Here is a 20,802-nt window from a genome sequence, read left to right on the forward strand (position 1 = left end):
GGGGGCGGGGGGTGGAGGTGAGAATTATTTTACTCTGCAAAGATTTCTCAGACTAAATCAGTTACTTCACTTGCAGTGAGTAACAAAGTTTCAGTAGTCGTTATTACTGTCTTTGCGGGATCACATAGTCAAGCTAACACAAGTCAGTGCACTGCCCAAGGCCCAAGCAGGAATGTCAGCCTGCTTCTGCCTAGTTTCCCTGCAGGAGGTTAGGCCACTGTTTTTACTCATCAATCACTAACTAAACACTAATTAGCAGTTTGCAGAGATTTGGCATGACATCGAAAACTTTGACAAGCTTCTATAGATGTGTAGAGGAAAGTACATTGACTGGCTGCATCACAGCCTGGTATGGGAACACCAATGCCCTTGAAGGGAAAATCCTACAAAAAGTAGTGAATACGGCCCAGTCCATCATGGGTAAAGCCCTCCCGACCACTGAGCACATTTACACGAAACACTGTCACAGGAAAGCAGCATCCATCATCAGGGACCCCCACCACCCAGGACATGCTCTCTTCTCGCTGCTGCCATTGGGCAGGTGGTACAGGAGCCTCAGGACCCACACCTCCAGGTTCAGGAACAGTTATTATCCCTCAACCATCCGGCTCTTGAACCAAAGGGGATAACTTCACTCAACTTCACTTGCCCCATTATTGAAATGTTCCCATAACCTACGTGGGAACATAGTCTTTATGTTCTCGATATTTATTTATTTTTTGCATTAGCACAGTTTGCTGATTTCTGTACTCTGGTTGAACGCCCTAGCTGGACATCCTGATTGGTCCTGTTATGGTTATTATTCTATCGATTTATTGAGTATGCCCACAGGAAAATGAATCTCAGCATTATATATGGTGACATACAAGTACTTTGATAATAAATTTACTTTGAACTTTAATGAGCTGGAAATTGGATGAATGAATGTACTATCAATTGCTACAGAGCTGTTTCGAGGAACATGGCTGGGTAACTTGATTGTAAAGTGCGTTAGCTGGTTAGGGAATGTGTGAAATAGACCTCTGTTCGAAGTGGCAATGTTTCACTGCGCCAGTGCAGGTAGAACTGTGATCATTGCTCCAGGTTCAACCCTGTGTTGTGTGTTACTCCCGTGACCATGCATGTGTTAAACACGAGATTCTGCAGACACTGCAAATCCAGCACAACGCACAAGTCCCTCTGTTCACTACTATTTACTGGGCATGTCCTCGCCCCAGTTGACTCCCCAGATTCTACAGATGTTGGAAATCTTGAGCAAATCTGCTAAATTCCTCCAGCATTGTGTGCATGTTTCCCAAAATACATCTCCTCCTACTTGACAGAATTAAACCAGACTTCAAATTCACACATCACAATCCAGATCTTTGAAATGACAATGGGATTTCATGAAATAGAGACACTATTTCTCCCAATAAACCGGATTAAAAAGATTAAGGCGTCAAGGCTGAAGGCAAAGGACGAACCAGTGTTCCGCTTACTACTCCGCGAACCTTTACTTGCCTCAGTGCTGAACTGTCTGTTAGAGACTCTGAGGTTCACATTGTGTGCAATTTGCTTAGTTACTTTAAAAAAAAATTGTTTGCACGATTTGTTCTTTCTTTGCACATTGGACGTATGACTGTTTGTGGCATCGTGATTTCTATTGAGATTCTTTGTTTTTTGCCTGCCTTCAAGAAGGTGGATGGATGGATCTCTCACCCTCCCCCCAACTTACACCCCTTCCCCTGTCTTTGGTTCTGTCTTCACTAAGGAGGACATAAATAATCTTCCAGAAATAGTAGGGGACAGAGGGTCCAGTGAGATGGAGGAACTGAGTGAAATACATGTTAGTAGGGAAGTGGTGTTAGGTAAATTGAAGGGATTAAAGGCAGATAAATCCCCAGGGCCAGATGGTCTGCATCCTAGAGTGCTTAAGGAAGTAGCCCAAGAAATAGTGGATGCATTAGTGATAATTTTTCAAAACTCGTTAGATTCTGGACTAGTTCCTGAGGATTGGAGGGTGGCTAATGTAACCCCACTTTTTAAAAAAGGAGGGAGAGAGAAACCGGGGAATTATAGACCGGTTAGCCTAACGTCAGTGGTGGGGAAACTGCTGGAGTCAGTTATCAAAGATGTGATAACAGCACATTTGGAAAGCGGTGAAATCATCAGACAAAGTCAGCATGGATTTGTGAAAGGAAAATCATGTCTGACGAATCTCATAGAATTTTTTGAGGATGTAACTGGTAGAGTGGATAGGGGAGAACCAGTGGATGTGGTATATTTGGATTTTCAAAAGGCTTTTGACAAGGTCCCACACAGGAGATTAGTGTGCAAACTTAAAGCACACGGTATTGGGGGTAAAGTATTGATGTGGATGGAGAATTGGTTAGCAGACAGGAAGCAAAGAGTGGGAATAAACGGGACCTTTTCAGAATGGCAGGCGGTGACTAGTGGGGTATCGCAAGGCTCAGTGCTGGGACCCCAGTTGTTTACAATATATATTAATGACTTGGATGAGGGAATTAAATGCAGCATCTCCAAGTTTGCAGATGACACGAAGCTGGGTGGCAGTGTTAGCTGTGAGGAGGATGCTGAGAGGATGCAGAGTGACTTGGATAGGTTCGGTGAATGGGCAAATTCATGGCAGATGCAATTTAATGTGGATAAATGTGAAGTTATCCACTTTGGTGGCAAAAATAGGAAAACAGATTATTATCTGAATGGTGGCCGATTAGGAAAAGGGGAGGTGCAACGAGACCTGGGTGTCATTATACACCAGTCATTGAAAGTGGGCATGCAGGTACAGCAGGCAGTGAAAAAGGCGAATGGTATGCTGGCATTTATAGCGAGAGGATTCGAGTATAGGAGCAGGGAGGTACTACTGCAGTTGTACAAGGCCTTGGTGAGACCACACCTGGAGTATTGTGTGCAGTTTTGGTCCCCTAATCTGAGGAAAGACATCCTTGCCATAGAGGGAGTACAAAGAAGGTTCACCAGATTGATTCCTGGGATGGCAGGACTTTCATATGAAGAAAGACTGGATGAACTGGGCTTGTACTCGTTGGAATTTAGAAGATTGAGGGAGGATCTGATTGAAACGTATAAAATCCTAAAGGGATTGGACAGGCTAGATGCAGAAAAATTGTTCCCTATGTTGGGGAAGTCCAGAACAAGGGGCCACAGTTTGAGGATAAAGAGGAAGCCTTTTAGGACCGAGATTAGGAAAAACTTCTTCACACAGAGAGTGGTGAATCTGTGGAATTCTCTGCCACAGGAAACAGTTGAGGCCAGTTCATTGGCTATATTTAAGAGGGAGTTAGATATGGCCCTTGTGGCTACGGGGATCGGGGGGGTATGGAGGGAAGGCTGGGGCGGGGTTCTGAGTTGGATGATCAGCCATGATCATAATAAATGGTGGTGCAGGCTCGAAGGGCCGAATGGCCTACTCCTGCACCTATTTTCTATGTTTCTATGTCTCTTCCCACCGCCGCCCCCAACCTCACAGTCTCCTCCAGGATCTGCCAGCCCCTACCTGCCATCTTCCCTTTGCAGTTCCCTGACCCAGAAATCACAGCGCTACTGACCCACTGAGTTCCTCCAGCAACTTGTCTCTTGCTCCCAATTCTGGTGGTCTGTTGTCACGGAGTTATAGCTTGCATATCTAATTATACCCAATGCCTGCCCTGGCAGGTGAAATCAGCTCTGGCAGACCAGGAGGTCAGACCCAACAGCAGGAGGGCGGTTCTGCAACGCTCCGTGGAGAGCGAAAGGCACGATAAGGCGCATAGACATCCACTGCAACCAAGACCCCAGTTTGCGATGGCTACTTGTACCACTGGATCCGGACTTCAGAGGTCGAGGGAGTGCAGCTGTCCGCAGTCCATCGTTCTGCCCTCTTTAAAAACTCTCCCGCCCAGGTTTCCTGTCATCGTCGGATAGGACAGACACCCACTATCGAATTATCTAAAACATCAGAGACCGAACCTGCTTGTGAAAGATGCACAGGTGAAGATTTGACATACCTCCTTTCTGCCTCCCAGTTTCACATTCAACGGTGTACTTCACTTGGACCTTCATTTGATTCGAAGTTGCAGAGTTTTCATCTTGCAGTGGGACACGTTTAGAACGGGTTCGCATGGAGGTGAGGCGCAGGGTCTTTAGTTTATCGGGTGCAGGCAAGGGAGAGGAAAAGAAAAGGAACACTTATTAATCATTTCACTGGGATATTGCAAAGTGCCATGCCATCAATTGTCTCTTAATAATTTTAATGTAGATTACAGATTTAAATCTACATTAAAGATCAGCTTTTATTCTTTACAATTTGCAAACAGGAGTCACACCTTCACAGTAATAGTGTAAGTGAGTTGCACGTCTGAACAGCTGCAGATTGGTGGTCGTGAACGGAGCATAGTGAGGTCAGAAGTCACACTACACATACAAAAACTTTGAGAATGAGGTTTAAAGTGTATGGTCAAGCATTCTGATGGACGAAATGAAAGTGCAGACTATTTTCTAAATGGAGACAGAATTCAACAATCTGAGGTGCAAAGGGACTTGGGAGTCCTCGTGCAGGATTCCCTGAAGATTAATTTGCAGGTTGAGTCGGTGGTGAGGAATGCAAATATGATCCTAGCATTTATTTCGAGAAGACTAGAATATAAAAGGATGTAATGTTGAGACTTTATAAAGTATTGGTGAGTCCTCACTTCGGAGTATCGTTGAGCAGTTTTGGGCCCTTTGTCTCAGAAAGGACGCGCTGACACTGGAGAGGGTCCAAAGGGGGTTCACAAAAATGATTTAGGGGTTGAAAGGCCTGTCATACAAGGAGTGAGTGATGGCTCTGGTCCTCTACTCTCTCTCTGGAATTCATGAGAATGGGGGGGGGGGGGGTCTCATTGAAATCTATCATGTGTTGAAAGGCCTTGATAGAGTGGATGTGGAGAGGGTGTTTCCTATGGTGGGGGAGTCTAGGACCAGAGGACAGCCTCACAACAGAGGGACGTCCATTTAGAATGGACCTGAGGAAGAATTTCCTTAGCCAGAAAGTGGTGAATCTGTGGAATTTGTTGCCACAGGCAGCTGTGAAGATCAAGTCATTGGGTATATTTAAGGCAAAGGTTGATAGATTCTTGATTAGTCAGGGCATGAAGGGATACGGGGAGAAGGCAGGAGATTGGGGCTGAGAGAAATGGGTCAGCCATAATGAAATGGCAGAGCAGACTCGATGGGTTAATTGGCCTAATTCTGTTCCATATCTTATGGTGATACCCTAATGAGTGGCTTTTGTATGCCAAAGTTAGGACGTTAGGGTCCCACGATAGGTCACAGCACAAATATCAAGAAGTAAACCGGATGCGCATGAGGGTCAAACAGTAAGCAGCTTGCTAAAGTCATTTTGCCTAAATGTCAGCTTCCATTTTTTGTGGGGAGCACCAAACCAAAACACAGACACTTGGAACTTTATTGATTATATTCAAAGATTCAAGGTACATTTACTATCAAAATATGTATGCAGTATACAACCCTGAGACTCATCTTCCCCAGACAGCCACAAAACGAAGAAAACCACCAACTGTTCAAAGAATGTTAAACTCTTCCCCCACTGAACATGCAAAAAAAGCAACAAAACACAGTATAAAAACACAAAATCAAGAGAGTCCAGATATAATCAGTGTATCATAGTTCTAGTGCTGTCATGCACCATCGCCCTGACCAACACACCACGGCAATTTGCTAATACATGTAAATGTATCTGGCAAATAAAGGTGATCCTTAATAATTATTCTGAAGATCCTAGAATAATTATGTTTCAATGAGATTTTTTTTCAACTCCAATCAGCACAGACACAACCTGCTCAACTTTTCCCTTATGTCAACACTTTCACTTCAGGAATCAACCTGGTCTCTTCACCACCTCCAAAACAGGTCAGATTTCTAACCAGCAGTTTCAGTAACATCCTGTCATTGCACGTCATCTAAAACTTCAAACTTCTATAGCTGCACAGTGGACATCATCCTGACTGGCTGCATCATTGCCTGGTTATGTAAATATCAATGCCCAAGAACAGAAAAGCCTACAAAAAGCAGTGGATACAACCCAATGCATCATATGAAAAGCCCTCTCCACCATTAAGCACATCTCCAATGAGCACTGCCACAGGAAAGCAATATCCATCATCAAGGACTCCCGTCATCCAGAGGGCCATGCTCTCTTCTCGCTGCTGTCACTGGCAAGGACTTGGGTCCCACACTATAAAATTCAGGTACAGATATTACCCCTCTACCATCCGGCTCTTGAACTGGTGTGGATAGCTTCACTCAGCTGGTCACTGGACTCACTTTCAAGGACTCCACAACTCACGTTCTCAGTATTATTTATTTTCTCTTTTTCTGCTTGTCCAGTTTGTCGTCTCTATGCATTGGTAGTTTGTCAGTATTTGTGTACAGTTGCTCAAAGGAAATTTATTATCAGAGTACATAGACATCACCTTTTCTTGTGGGCATACTCAATAAACTTTATAGAATAATAACCATAAGAATCAATGAAAGACCGCCCTTCTAGGGCGTTCAACCAGAGTGCAGAAGACAACAAACTGTGCAAATCCAAATAATAACAGATAAGCATCAAATATCCAGAATGTGAGATAAAGAGTCCTTGAAACTGAGCCCATTGGCTTTGGGAACAGTTCAATGATGGGCAAGTGAAGTTACATAAGAAACAAGTGAGTGAAGTTATCCCCTTTGTTCAAAAACCTGATGGTTAAGAGGTAATAACTGTCCCTGAACCTGGTGTTGAGAGTCGAGGTTTCTGTACCACCTTCCTGATGGTTGCGAGTAATAACAGTCCCTGAACCTGATGGTGGGGCCCTGAGGCTCCTGTACCACACTCCTGATGGCGGCAGCAAGAAAGCATGTCCTGGATGGTGGGGGTCCCTGATGATGGATGCTGCTTTCTTGCGAAAGTTCATGTCAAAATGCTCAATGGTGAGGAGGGCTTTACCCATGATAGTTTTTCCACCGATGGTATTGTATTCCTTTGTTTCTACTGTGAACGACCACAAGAAAATTAATCTCAGGTGACATAATAAATTTACTCTGATCTTTGTAAGGTTGCTTCAAACCTTCCTTCAGTATTCCACAACCCTTGTATTATATTAGACTTAATTATATGTCAGCTGTACCACAGGTCAACCCACTGGGCTTCACACAATAGGCCTTCCAGATTCCTAGGTACCAGAACAGCTTTCATGTAGTGTGTACTGTTCCTTGAACTTACACGGGCTTTGCTGGAACAGTGGAGGAGACCAGACCAGAAGTAGGATGGGAATTAAAAAAACATTAGGAAAAGCTCAGGGTTAGTATCTTTACAATGAGCAGCATCCCTCAGTTGCTTACTTGAGGAACATTTCTATCTTACAATCAGATAATATTAGCTTTTACTTGTGCATTGAAACATTGTGAAATACATTGCCTGCACTGTATCAGCCAGGATTGCGCTGGGCAGCTGGCAAATGTTGCCAAGTTTCTGGCACCAATAGAGTTGCTCACAACTCACGGACCCGACAGAGTACATCTCCAAAAGGTGGGAGGAAACCCAAGTTGTCAGGGATGAGCATACCAACTCCTTACGGACAGCGAGGAGAATTGACTCCCGATCTTACAGCTACACTAACCGCTTGGCTGCCGCGTCACCTTATGTCTGGGTATATTGCCGCCCTTGGATTTCTACACTGAATTTGACCAGGATAGTGGTGAATACTGGTAACTCGGGTTGAGGCATTTGCCGAGCTTGACAACGACTTGCAGGTGACATCCTCAGGGTGAAGTTGTTGGTGTTTCTGTCTGGGAGTGCTGACATTTATTTGCACCCCTCCCCCCAATTCACTCGCTCCAGTCCCGATTCAGTTAACCTTTGCCAAAAGAAAAAGAAAGCCAATAGAATTCAAAAATCCCAGTTTGCATTAGGACTGGTCAGCTGTGTACCATCAATCTGGCCAATGCTCTCTGACCTGACCACCACCCTTTAATCTCACATTACCTTCAGCTGCTGGGTTCTGCGTCTCCAAGCTATGATATATTCTTTGCCTCATGTGAACTCCAGAAAGATCAGATTAACTACAGCACTCATTTCGGCCTCTTTGATGTGACTTAAAGCAAAGGTATCACCTGGGCAACCTTAGTCTCTACACCGTCACAGACACACCCACTGTTGTCTTCACTGACATCTTACAACTTGCTCAAGCTGTGACATGCATTCTCACTTGCCCAATTCTGACAGAGGTGACTGAACTGAAACATCAACTTTATTACTCACTCCACAGGGGCTGCCTGACCCAAGCACCACCCAGCATTCTGGTTTATTTTATTTCAGATTTCCAGGGCTTTTTTAATTGGTCTTTGCTGCTATTTGAGTCTCACTGTCCAAAATTCATCCAGAAGATATTAATTAGTGGATATAGATTAAATTTAAGCCATCACATGGGCCCAGACCTATCAAAGAAACAATTGCTTATGCTGGTAAGAAAAAAATATTAATGACAAAACTTCAAGGTATCAATCATTTCTACATCACATCAAATGAACTGAAGAACAAAGAGATCCCAACCATATAACCATATAACAATTACAGCACGGAAACAGGCCATCTCGGCCCTTCTAGTCCGTGCCGAATGCTTACTCTCACCTACTCCCACCGACCTGCACTCAGCCCATAACCCTCCATTCCTTTCCTATCCATATACCTATCCAATTTTTTTTAAATGACAAAATTGAACCTGCCTCTACCACTTCTCCTGGAAGCTCATTTCACACAGCTACCACTCTCTGAGTACCACTCCTCTGGGATAAAAATTGAGGCAATGCATGCCCCAACTGAGACCATTACCCCGACGCACCATTAAATCAGCAGACTAGCAAAGCATCAACCACCTCGGCTGCAGAACCATACTGGCACTAAATACCACTGCATCACATGTTGCAAGGTAGGCCAGGGCTGCCTAACAGCCAAATGTTCACCAACATACTTTATATAAAAAAAATATGGGGCAACTATTTTAGAATTGTTAATTTTACTAATTTTCCTAATGATGAAACTTTTGTGTTTAATGGGATTTCTCGTTTTGAGTGCAATTTTACCACACTGAAAAAGTCAGTGTCTGGACAGATCCATTAAGAGCTCACCAGCCTAATTTGACCTTGCTGCATGAACCAAGGGCGGGAGAGAGAAAGCAGAGAAACAGACCGCTTAGCCTGACAGCAGAGTTTATGAAAACACCACAAAAGAAATGAAAACAGGACAACTAGAGGATAATAATGGAATTGGGCAGAGTTAACATGAATTTAGGACCTTGGAGGATAATAAAAGCCACTGAGAGGATCACCAGGATCTCCCTCTTCCCCATTTGTGACATTTACCGGGATTGTTCTCTATGAACGGCACGAAGCATTGCTGAGAATCCCTACCCACCATTCACAATCTCTTAGACCCACTACTGTCTGGGAGGTGATACAGGAGTATGAGGACTAGAACTACCAGAGGTAACAGCTTCTTTCCTTAGGCTGAGGGAGGAATGATCACCCTGCCACCATCGAGATCTCGTCACTAGGACAGTGAGTGGCTTACTGGTTATCCGTGCTGTGCACTTCACATCCATTTTCAATATTTTACTGGCTTACTTGTGGTAATATTTTGTTTCACGTGCTGTGTGGGTGCACTGTAGTCCGGAGGAACGTTGCTTCGTTTGGTAGTATATTATGAACTTGAACTTTGAATGAAAACTGGTTACACAGTTAGAAACATGGGTCCTTGTCAGGCTAGAAACATGGAACTCGTGGAATATCCAGGAATCTGTTCATGGTTTTCAATTGTTTGCTAATTGCATTAATGACTAGGAGTCTGCAGAGATTTGGCATGACGTCTATAACTTCGACAAACCTCCAAAGATGTACAGAGGAGCGAGTATTGACTACCTTCAGCACCGCCTGGTTTGGATGCCCTTCAGTGGAAAATGCTACAAAAAGCAGTGCGATACGGCCTAGTCCGTCACGGGGAAAACCCTCCCAACCGTTGTGTATATCAGGGGTCAGCAACCTTTTTGCCTCTGTGGGCCGGATCGCGTATTAATGAGCAGACGGTGGGTCAGATAAATGCCATAAAAAAAAAACTCGAAATATGGGGAATTATCCATTTAAATATATCTAGTTATGTTTTGTCTCAAATTAATGAATAACGCATGCTAGAAAATAGTTTGTGCTTAAGGCTGCCTACCCTTGGTGTATATCTAATCGCAAGAAAAAAAAAGTTTGTCAACCTTTGAAATTACTTGGTTTTCTGCATTAACTACTCAAAACATGGTCTTATCTTATCTAACTCAATAGATAAACACAACTTGTCTAAACTAATAACACAAAACACAATTGTACTTTTCATGTCTTTATTGAACATATTGTTTGATCATTCACAGTCCAGGCTGGAAGTAGTAAGCAAGCCCTTGAATTTAGTAACTGGTAGAACCTCCTTTAGCAGCAATAACCTCCACCAAACCTTTCCTGCAGCTGCTAATCAAACTTGCACATGGCGAGGAGGAATTTTAGACCATTTCTCTATACAAAACTGTTTCAGTTCATCAATATTTCTGGGATACCTTGCATGAACATCCCTCTTCAGGTCATGCCACAGCATCTCAATTGGGTTAAGATCCGGGCTCTTGACTTTGCCATTCCAAAACACAAGTTTTCTTCTTTTTAAACCATTCTGTTGTTGATTTACTCGTGTTTTGGTTCATTGTCTTGTTGCATCATCCAACTTCTATTAAGCTTCAGGTAATGGACCACCACCCTGGCATTCTCCTGTAAAACGTCTTAATACAATTTTGAATTCATCGTTCACTCAACAACTGCAAGCTGTCTAGGCCCTCAGGCAGCAAAGCAGCCCCAAACCATGACACTCCTTCCACAATGGGATGAGGTTTTGACGTTGGTGTGTAGTGTCCTTTATCATTTCTGCCAAAAAGTTCAACTTTTTGTCTCATCTGTCCACAGAACATTGTCCCAGAAGAGTTGTGGAACATCCAGGTGGTCTTTTGCAAACTTGAAATGTGCAGCAATGTATTTTCTTGGAGAGCAGTGGTTTCCTTGGTGGTGTCCTTCCACAGACACTATTCTTATTCAGTGTTTTTCTTATAGTGGACACATGAACAGAAACTTCAAGTTCTAGAGATTTCTGCCATTCTTTTCCTGTTACCCTGGGGTTCTTTTTCACCTCCTTCAGCATTGTACATCATGCTCTTAGTGATCTTTGCAGGATGCCCACTCCTAGGGAGAGTAGCAACAGCACTGAATCTCTTCCATTTGTAGTCAAAATTTCTCTTACTATGGACTGATGAACAGTCATTTAGAAATGCTCTTGTAGCCTTTTCCAGCTTCATGCCTCTATAATTCTTCTTCTAAGGTCCTCACAAAGTTGTTTTGATTAAGACATGGTGAACATAAACAGATCTTTCTTGAGAAAAGCAGGCTCTGTCAGCAACCTGACTTTGTGCGTCTTTTTGAAAAAACTATAGGGCAGGGCACGTCTACAACCCATACCTCCAATCTCATCTCACTGATTGGAAGACTTGACTCCGAATAGCTTTTGTAGAAGGTATTACCCCAGAGGCTCACCGTGTTTTGAACCAATAATGATTGTTTAAATGATGTACTCAGTTATGACAAGAAGTACAATTGTTTGTGTGCTATTAGCTTAGGCAGATTGTGTTTGCTTATTGTGACTTAGATGAAAATCAGACCACATCTTATGAGTAATTAATACAGAAAACCAGATAATTGCAAAGGGTTCATAAACTTTTTTCTTGTAACTCTACATGAAACTGTGTCACAGGAAAGCAGCATCCATCAAGGACCCCCACCACCTAGGTCGTGCTCTCTTCTCACTGCTGCCTTCAGGTAGAAGGTACAGAAGCCTCAGGATTCACCATTAGGTTCAAGAACAGTTACTATCCCACAACCACAGGGCTCTTGAGTAAAAGAGGATAACTACAGTCACTTGCCCCATCACTGAAATGTTCCCACAACCAATGATCTCACTTTAAGGCACCTTTATCTTATTCTTGTTATTTATTGCTATATGTTATATTTGCATTTGCACAGTCTGTTGTCTTCTGCACTCTGGTTGATCTGCCTGTTGCAGTTACTATCTATAGATTTGCCAAGTATGCCCGCAGGAAAATGAATCTCAGGTGTTGCATATGGTGACATACGTACTTTGATAATTAAAACTTGATTGAACTTTGGAACATGAGGTTTCCAAGTTCGCTGATGAGATGAAAATCTTGGAAGAGCACGTTGTGATGAGAACATCATGACTGTAGAAGTGGATACAGGTAGTGACTGAGCAAGAAAATGGCAAACGGGAGTCAGAATCAGACTCATTATCGCTGAATTATGTTGCGAAATTTGCTGCTCTGCAGCAGCAGTACAGTGCAAAGACAAAAATACTAACGAAACAGAGCAGAACAGGATCAAGTAGCTTTCGTGGACCATTCCAAAATCGATGGCATAGGGGAAAGAAGCCATTTCCTGAATCTTTGAGTCTGGGTTCTCAGGCTCCTGTACCTCGTCCCTGATGGCAGTAGTAAGAAGAGGTCAGACCCCAGGTGGTGATGGATGATGCCCTCGAGGCATTGCTTCTCAAAGATGTCCTGTCCGGTGGGGATGGCTGTGCCCGAGCTGGAGCTGACTGAATCCACTTCTTGTGATCCTGTGCACTGGAGTGTACAAACTAGGCTGTGATCCAACTTCAGCTGCATTCCGCTAAAGATCAACGCGAATTTATCATCCACATACATTCACATCACCATACTCAACCCTGAGATTCACTTTCTTGTGGGCATACTCAAAAATGTACAGAAGAGTAACCATAACAAAAATCAATGAAAAACTGCCCAACTTGGACACAACCGGAGTGCAGAAGACAACAAACTGTAAACAAGATGAAAAATAAATACAGCAATAAATATTGTGAACACGAGACGAACAGTCTTTGAAAGTGAGTGCATAGGCTGTGGGAACAGTTCAGTGTTGGGGTAAGTGAAGTTATCCCCTCTGGTTCAAGAACCTGATGGTTGAGAGGCAATAACTATTCTTGAACCTGCTGCTGTGGATCCTTCTTCCTGAAGGGAGCCTGGCCTGAGTGGTGGGGGTCCGTGATGATGAATGCCAATTTCCTGCAACAGCATTTCATGTATCTGCACAATGGCTGGGAGGTTTTCCCTGTGATGGACTGGGCCAAATCTGCTACTTTTTTTTCCCCCTATAAATCTATAGAAATTTGCTAGTCTTTGGTGACCCACCAAATCTCTTGAAATTCTAAGTGAAGAACTTAACACATCAGCCTTTAGTAACTCAGTTTTCTTTCTCAGCATCATTTTCTTGTAAGAACTGAAAACTTCCAGTTTCTCCAGCTTGCACACTTAGTCAGAGAATTCCCAGGAATAACCACAATGAGTGAAAGGAAATTCCTCTTCAAGCCTTGTTTTCAAGGAACGAAATCTTCAAATTTGCTGACTATTGTTGTTACCAAACCACAGGTGGTGATGAACCAGCTGACTGAAGTGTGACAAGTCACCTAGTCGAGTGGTGCTACAATGACAACTTCTTGTTCAGTGTCAGCAAAATTAAAGAGCTGATTGTTAACTTCAGGAAGAGGAAGGAGGGCAAATGTGTGCAAAGCTACACTGTGAGTATAAAAAAAACGGCAGAGGAGGGAGACAGCTGCTTTCAATTCCTGAGCACCAACATATCACTGACCTGCCCCAGATGTAACCATAAGGAAAATGTTTTCTTACAAGGTTAAGCAGGCTTGGCTTGTCATTGAACAAACAGACTTCTACAGATGTATTGTATAACCTAGCCCTTCCCATTCCTTCTTGCTGATCCTTGCCTGCATTGGATATCCATCTCCCCTTGGACTTAAAAAAAACTTTTTGCTCTAATTGTTCATGTTTGATTAATGCATTTCTTGTGAATGTTGCTCATCAGATGCTCTGCACCTGTGATACTGTGACCAGTAAGTTTTCATTGCACCTGTGCATGTGCGGATATGGGCAGGTGACAATAAACTCCACCGTATCGTTTGGTTCTAGACATCACGGACTGAGCAGATGAGATGTTATGTTGAAGTTGTATCAGACATTGGCGAAGCCTAATTTGGAGTATTGTGTCAGTTTTGGCAACCTATCTACAGGAAAGGTGCAAATAAGGTTGAAAGAGTACAGAGAAAATTTTCAAGGACATCACTGGGTCTGGAGGACCCGAGTTTAAGGAAAGATTGAATAGATTAGGACTGTACTCTTTAAAACACAGAAGACTGAGAGGGGATTAGATAGAGGTATACAAAATTATGAGGGGTATAGATAGAATAAATGCAAGCAGGCTTTTCCCATTGAGTTTGGGTGGGATACAACCAGAGGTCATGGGTTAGAGGTGAAAGGCAAAATGCTCAAGGGAACAGAGGGGAAACTTCTTCACGGAGGGTCATGTGAGTGTGGAACCAGCTGCCAGTGCAAGCTGTACTTGTGATTTCGATCTCAACTTTCAGGAGAAATTTGGATGGGAGGGTTACAGTCCAGGTGAAGGCCAATGGGAGTAGGCAGTTTAAATGGATCAATACAGACGAGATGGGCCAAAGTTCCTGAGCTGTAGTTTTCTATGACCACGGTATCCTGAGGAGAAGCAAAATTTCAAGAACCATTCTGTCACACTCCACAGAAACTTTCTATGGCTTCCTCTACATGATTATCTTTCATTCTTCCAAACTCAATGGTGGGCCAGCTAGCCCAGCAGGACACAGCACAAAGCCAGCCTCCACCACTCAGGGTGGGGCGGAGAGAAAAAAAAAACACACACAGATCTAATCATGGCTCAAGATACCCTTCCCTCTTGACCTTAGAATTGCTTTGAACTTGGAATATCTTTTAAATGGCTCAGCCTTTGCAGCTGAAAGGTACACCTTCAAAAGACGATGCCTCAAAAAGGCTGCATCCATTACGAGGGACCCCCATCACCCAGGAAATGCCTCTTCTCGTTGCTACCATCAGGTGGGAGATACAAGAGCCTGAAGGCACACTCAGCAATCCAGGAACAGCTTCTTCCCCTCTGCCATTAGAATGGACAACGAACCCATGATCACGTCCTCACTATATTTCTCCCTCTTTTTGCACAACTGATTTAGACCGTAAGACATAGGAGCAGAATCAAGCCATTTGGCTTATCAAGAATCAGGCCATTTGCCTTTGAGAAGGTCCCGCATGGGAGGTTAGTTAGGAAAATTCAGTCGCTAGGTATACATGGACAGGTGGTAAATTGGATTAGACATTGGCTCAATGGAAGAAGCCAGAGAGTGGTGGTAGAGAATTGCTTCTCCGAGTGGAGGCCTGTGACTAGTGGTGTGCCACAGGGATCAGTGCTGGGTCCATTGTTATTTGTCATCTATATCAATGATCTGGATGATAATGTGGTAAATTGGATCAGCAAGTTTGCTGATGATACAAAGATTGGAGCTGTAGTAGACAGTGAGGAAGGTTTTCAGAGCCTGCAGGGGGACTTGGACTAGCTGGAAAAATGGGCTGAAAATTGGCAGATGGAGTTTAATACAGACAAGTGTGAGGTATTGCACGTTGGAAGGACAAACCAAGGTAGAACATACAGGGTTAATAGTAAGGCACTGAAGAGTGCAGTGGAACAGAGGGTTCGGGGAATACAGATACAAAATTCCCTAAAAGTGGCATCACAGGTAGATAGGGTCGTAAAGAGAGCTTTTGGTACATTGGCCTTTATTAATCAAAGTATCGAGTACAAGAGCTGGAATGTTATGATGAGGTTGTATAAGGCATTGGTGAGGCCGAATCTGGAGTATTGTGTTCAGTTTTGGTCACCAAATTACAGGAAGGATATAAATAAGGTTGAAAGAGTGCAGAGAAGGTTTACAAGGATGTTGCCAGGACTTGAGAAACTGAGTTACAGAGAAAGGTTGAATAGGTTAGGACTTTATTCCCTGGAGCGTAGAAGAATGAGGGGAGATTTGATAGAGGTATATAAAATTATAATGGGTATAGTAGATGGAGTGAATGCAAGCGGGCTTTTTCCACTGAGGCAAGGGGAGAAAAAAAACCAGAGGACATGGGTTAAGGGTGAGGGGGGAAAAGTTTAAAGGGAACATTTGGGGGGCTTCTTCACACAGAGAGTGGTGGTGGGAGTATGGAATGAGCTGCCAGACGAGGCGGTAAATGCGGGTTCTTTTTTTACATTTAAAAATAAATTGGACAGATACATGGATGGGAGGTGTATGGAGGGATATGGTCCGTGTGCAGGTCAGTGGGACTAGGCAGAAAATGGTTCGGCACAGCCAAGAAGGGCCAAAGGGCCTGTTTCTGTGCTGTAGTTTTCTATGGTTCTAAGTCTGCTCTGCCATATCATGGCTAATCCATCTCCCTCTCAGCCCCAATCTCCTGCATATTTAAATAGACATACTGCACACTGATACACTTATTTTAATTTTTAAACCTTGTATTGCAACACACCTCTGCTACAAAACAACAAATTTGATGACATATGCCAGTAATATTAAATCCAATTCTGAATTTATATTCGTGATCTTTGCATGAGTTCCTCTCGTTGCCTTTTGGACACACCACACCCTATTCTGACTCTGTACTTTCTATTCCTAGAACTCCCCTCAGGGACTTTCTCCCGGCAGGATGCTGGCTGCCGATCAGTCTTTAAAAAAAAAAGGAAACACAGTTCAAACTCCTCCAAGAGACACCACCTCCTGTAGCTACGATTTTGCAATGTGGAAAAGCCCCTGCAGCATTCCAGGGTCCTACACATTTACAGGGTGAGCATTTGAAGGTCTGAGCTGTGCAGACATCATCCGTCCCTCATCACACTTCACACTCCACATGAAATGCTGTCGCAGGAAAGTAGCATCCATCATCAGGGATCCCCAACACGCAGGTCATGCACTTCTCTCTGCTGCTGCCTTCTGGTAGAAGGTACAAAAACCTCAGGACTCGCACCACCAAGGAAGAGTTATATTATCCCATAACCATCAGGTGACTGAACCAAGGGGATAACTTCACTTCCCCATCATTGAAATGTTTCCACAACCCCTGGACTCGCTCTCAAGGATTCATCATCTCATGTTCAATATTTGCTGCTTAAAATTTATATTTGCACAGTTCGTCATCTTTTGCACTCTGGTTGATCTTTCACAGATTCTGTTATGGTTACTATTCCGTAGATTTGCAGAGAACACCCACAGAAAAATGAATCCCAGAGTTGTATATGGTGACATACATGTATTTTGATCAATTTAATTTGAACTAAAGGGATAATTAAGCATCAATCACATTACTGGCCCTGAATTACTGAGGTGGCGGCGGCTAGGCAAGGATGACTGATCCCTTTCCTTCAATTGCATTAGTAAATAAAACAAATTTTGCAGCATCCCAAAAGCTTCCATCAATGATTACTGATGACTGCTTTTGAATTCAGAAATTTGCTATTCCTTGGATTTAAACTGTCGAACTTACAATGCTGAGATTTGTTGTACATGAACACCAAGAGCAAGGGTTTCCAACCTTTACTATGCCAAGGACCAAAACCATTACCACTTTATGGTGGCAGAGGCAAATTCATTAGAGGATTTTAAGACATTCGGACAGGTTCGAGTGTGAGGAAGATGGAGGGATATAGGCATGGTGTAGGTGGGAGGGATTAGAGTTTGGGTGTTAGCTGGTTCGGTACATCATTGTAGGCCAAAGGGCCTGTTCCTGTACTGTTCTATAAATTCCCAGTACCTGTCATTACTTGAATTTAAATTGTTCAACGACAGTCAGATTTGGTGTACACACATATACACACACATCAACATTCACCTAGAGCAGGGGTCCCATCCTTTTATTAAAGCCATGAGGCCTTTAATGCCTGGTATGGGGGCCGAGGCAAATACATCGTAGGCTTTAAAGAGATGTTGAGAAAGGTGCATAAATAAGGGGAAGATGGATGGATATGGACATTGTGCAGGTAGCAGGGATTAGATTAAAAAAAAATACTTTTTAAACTGTACTATTCTATGCCTATGTCATTACTGAGGGATCCGTGGACCGTAGCTTTAGAAACTCTCAATGTCCGCTCACTGATTTTTCCCTTCAACTGCAATTCAGTTCTCCAACAACTTATGATTACCGATGACCGCTTTCGGATTCCAGCTATCTATCAGTACTTGCATTAAAATTATCCAACTACAGTGCCGCGACATGGTGAAAACACCGATATTCTCTCGATGCCCACGAACTTCGCCAATGGACCACCCAACCCTTTCACACCACCGTAAGGAAGCAGCTTGAAGCTAAACCATGTGAGAGCAGCTGGAAAACCAGAGGCAAGGGGGTGAATAATGGGTCTCCGAGCGAGGAGAGGCCACCGCCCAATCCCACGTACCTTGTTCATGGCTGACTGCAGATGCTGTTGCCTCTGGTTCTCCTTCACCGCCGCGGCCAGGCCTCTGGCCGGTGCTCTCGCTTTCCCTGAGGATTAGAACACATCAAAAGCAAACTCAAGCGTGCTGTGGGAGAGGCGGTGCGAGGCCGGGCTGGGCCGGGCCGGGCCGGGCCGGAGACTGATCGGAGCTTGGCTAACAGCAGGCCACATTCGCCATCTTCTCTACCGTATTCACTGTAAACACGCACCACTCTAACATCAACACCAATTACCACATAGGAATTAAATACATTACCCATTTTATTGAAAGCCAATCCAATAAATGCACAAAATATATAAATTAAAAACACAGCTTTTAACTACAGGCCAACCAACTTTTAAACCAATCCTCTCAGCCAAACTTCGGTCAATAATTGGGCGATGCATCCCCCTAATTTTGATTGGCCCTAATTTATCGGCAACGGTGCTGCCTTTGTACGCTTTCAATGTCTATTGGATTAGGAAGCTGCCAATCAAAACACTACGGCTATCAAGTTGGGATGATTCCACCGCGGGGCCCCAGGGATTTTAAATTACGCACTCGCTTTCTATTGGCCGCTCTGACGTCGGCACGGTCGCCAATTGGCTGGCCGGCGATGATGTTTGCCCTGCGGGGAGGAGGCAGGGTATAGGTCACGTGACACGGATTCTTCCCCCCCCCCGGAGATTTGGGGATTTAAAAAAAACGCAAATTCAATAAAATTATGCTAGATTTTCTACTTGTTTACAGCCTGGTCTGATTCTGGTGGTGAGCGCGAATCGGTCGTCAGGCAGTTGGAGGAGGCCCTCGGCCCGGGGGTCACGTGACGGGAGATGGCGACGGGGGCCTGACATGGCGGCGACTAGTTAGCGAGCTGAGTGCCGCGCCTCTGGTTCTTCCCTTCGTCTCAGTGCAGCGGTGAGTATGCGAACGCAGTAAACCCGCCCGTCGGCCTCTGCTCCTGATGCCCCTCCATCCCACCGGCTGCCCCTCTCTCGGTTACCGTCGGCCTGAGGTAAAATTTCCCGGGAAAACAAAGGCCGATTTCTACAGCAGCCTCCTCTCCTGGGAGCCCGGGGCGCATCGTGTCCGGCAGTGTATTTCTTTTAAATCCATCTCTTATTTAGGTATATTTTGAGTTTGATTTCAATGTTTAAGAGAAGTTTGGATAGGTACATGGATGCTAGAGGTATGGAGGTCTATGGTCCCGGTACAGGTCGATGGGACTAGGCAGTTCAAATGGTTCGGCACGGACTAGATGGGCCGAAGGATATATTTCTGTGCTGTTCTTTTTTACAGCTCTGTAAGGAACGATAGAGAGAGACGGTGTTGTGAGGAACGGTCAGGCGCCGGGATCGGACAGGGTCTGGGCCTCCCCGGTGCCTGAGTGTGGGAGCAGCAGCAACCGAGGGATTTTGTTTTATTTCGGTTTCTCTTTCTCCTCTGCCTTGCAGATCTTAGTTGTTTTCGTTCACACTTGTCGTCAAGCCACCATTACGCAGCCATATAATAACCCGGAAGTTTCTTTCTTAACTGAGCACGTGTTCCAAGCAGAAGGTTAAGGTTTCACTCTTTTTAAACCACCCCTTCCTCTCTCCCTGCGTTTTATTTTCCTCCCGCTCTGGCCATCTCAATGTAGGTTAAATTATTTCCCTTTCCTTCAATTAGCCGTTCTGAGAATCTCTCTGTCTTTGTATTAAAGTCTTGGGTTCCAGAATCAGGCAGCCGCTGGTGTTGTGGCAGGGCATGGGGGGGGGGGGGGAATACTTTGAAGGCCAAAGTGTAAAGTTTAAAGTAAATTTTTATTATCAAAGTGCATATACGTCACCATATACGACCCTGGGATTCATTATCCTCTGGGCGTACTCAGCATCCATAGAGTAGCAACTATAACAAGATCAATGAGCGATCACCCAGAGTGCAAAAGACAACAAACAGTGCAAATACAATTATAAGTAAATATTAATAAATAATGAGAACGTGGTATAGAGTCCTCAAAGTGAGAACATTTCAATGATGGGGCAAGCTAGTATAGTTATCTCCTTTGGTTCAAGATCCTGATGGTCGAGGGGTAGCAACTGTTTTTGAAGCTGGTGGTGCGAGTCCTGAGAAGCCTAAAACGCTTAATTTCTTTCTGGTAGTGAGATGAAGATCCTTTTCGGAACTCAATTTAGAACTGTCAATGCATTTCCGTGCTAGTTTTCACCTCATCTTGCACCCTGGCAAAGAAAATGCACTATCTAGCTGTAAAATGGCTTTTAGAAAGAAATGGGGGGAAGAAATTTCAAGGAAGGTCTGAATTT

At 44.0% G+C, this 20,802-nt stretch overlaps 2 protein-coding genes across 3 annotated transcripts in view; one reads left to right on the top strand and one right to left on the bottom strand.

Annotated features, from left to right (window-relative positions):
• The window catches only part of LOC134359697 (N-lysine methyltransferase KMT5A-like), a 34,333-nt gene extending 15,429 nt beyond the window's left edge, over positions 1-18,904 (bottom strand). Inside the window, exons 1-3 of the mRNA XM_063073205.1 lie at positions 18,776-18,904; positions 18,481-18,566; positions 4,005-4,137 (exon numbers count right to left, since the gene is read on the bottom strand). Coding sequence (XP_062929275.1) covers positions 4,005-4,137; positions 18,481-18,566; positions 18,776-18,779 — 223 coding nt within the window. The 5' untranslated portion in view covers positions 18,780-18,904. The remainder of the gene's footprint in view (positions 1-4,004; positions 4,138-18,480; positions 18,567-18,775) is intronic.
• Positions 18,905-19,186: 282 nt separating this feature from the next.
• The window catches only part of sbno1 (strawberry notch homolog 1 (Drosophila)), a 151,184-nt gene continuing 149,568 nt past the window's right edge, over positions 19,187-20,802 (top strand). Inside the window, exon 1 of one of the 2 annotated variants that reach the window (XM_063074016.1) lies at positions 19,187-19,417. The gene's annotated coding sequence lies outside the window, so the exon portion shown is untranslated. The remainder of the gene's footprint in view (positions 19,418-20,802) is intronic. The other variant, XM_063074017.1, reaches the window with a different exon arrangement.

The sequence above is a fragment of the Mobula hypostoma genome, chromosome 21 (genome assembly GCF_963921235.1).
Source record: "Mobula hypostoma chromosome 21, sMobHyp1.1, whole genome shotgun sequence".
Lineage (NCBI taxonomy): Eukaryota > Metazoa > Chordata > Chondrichthyes > Myliobatiformes > Myliobatidae > Mobula > Mobula hypostoma.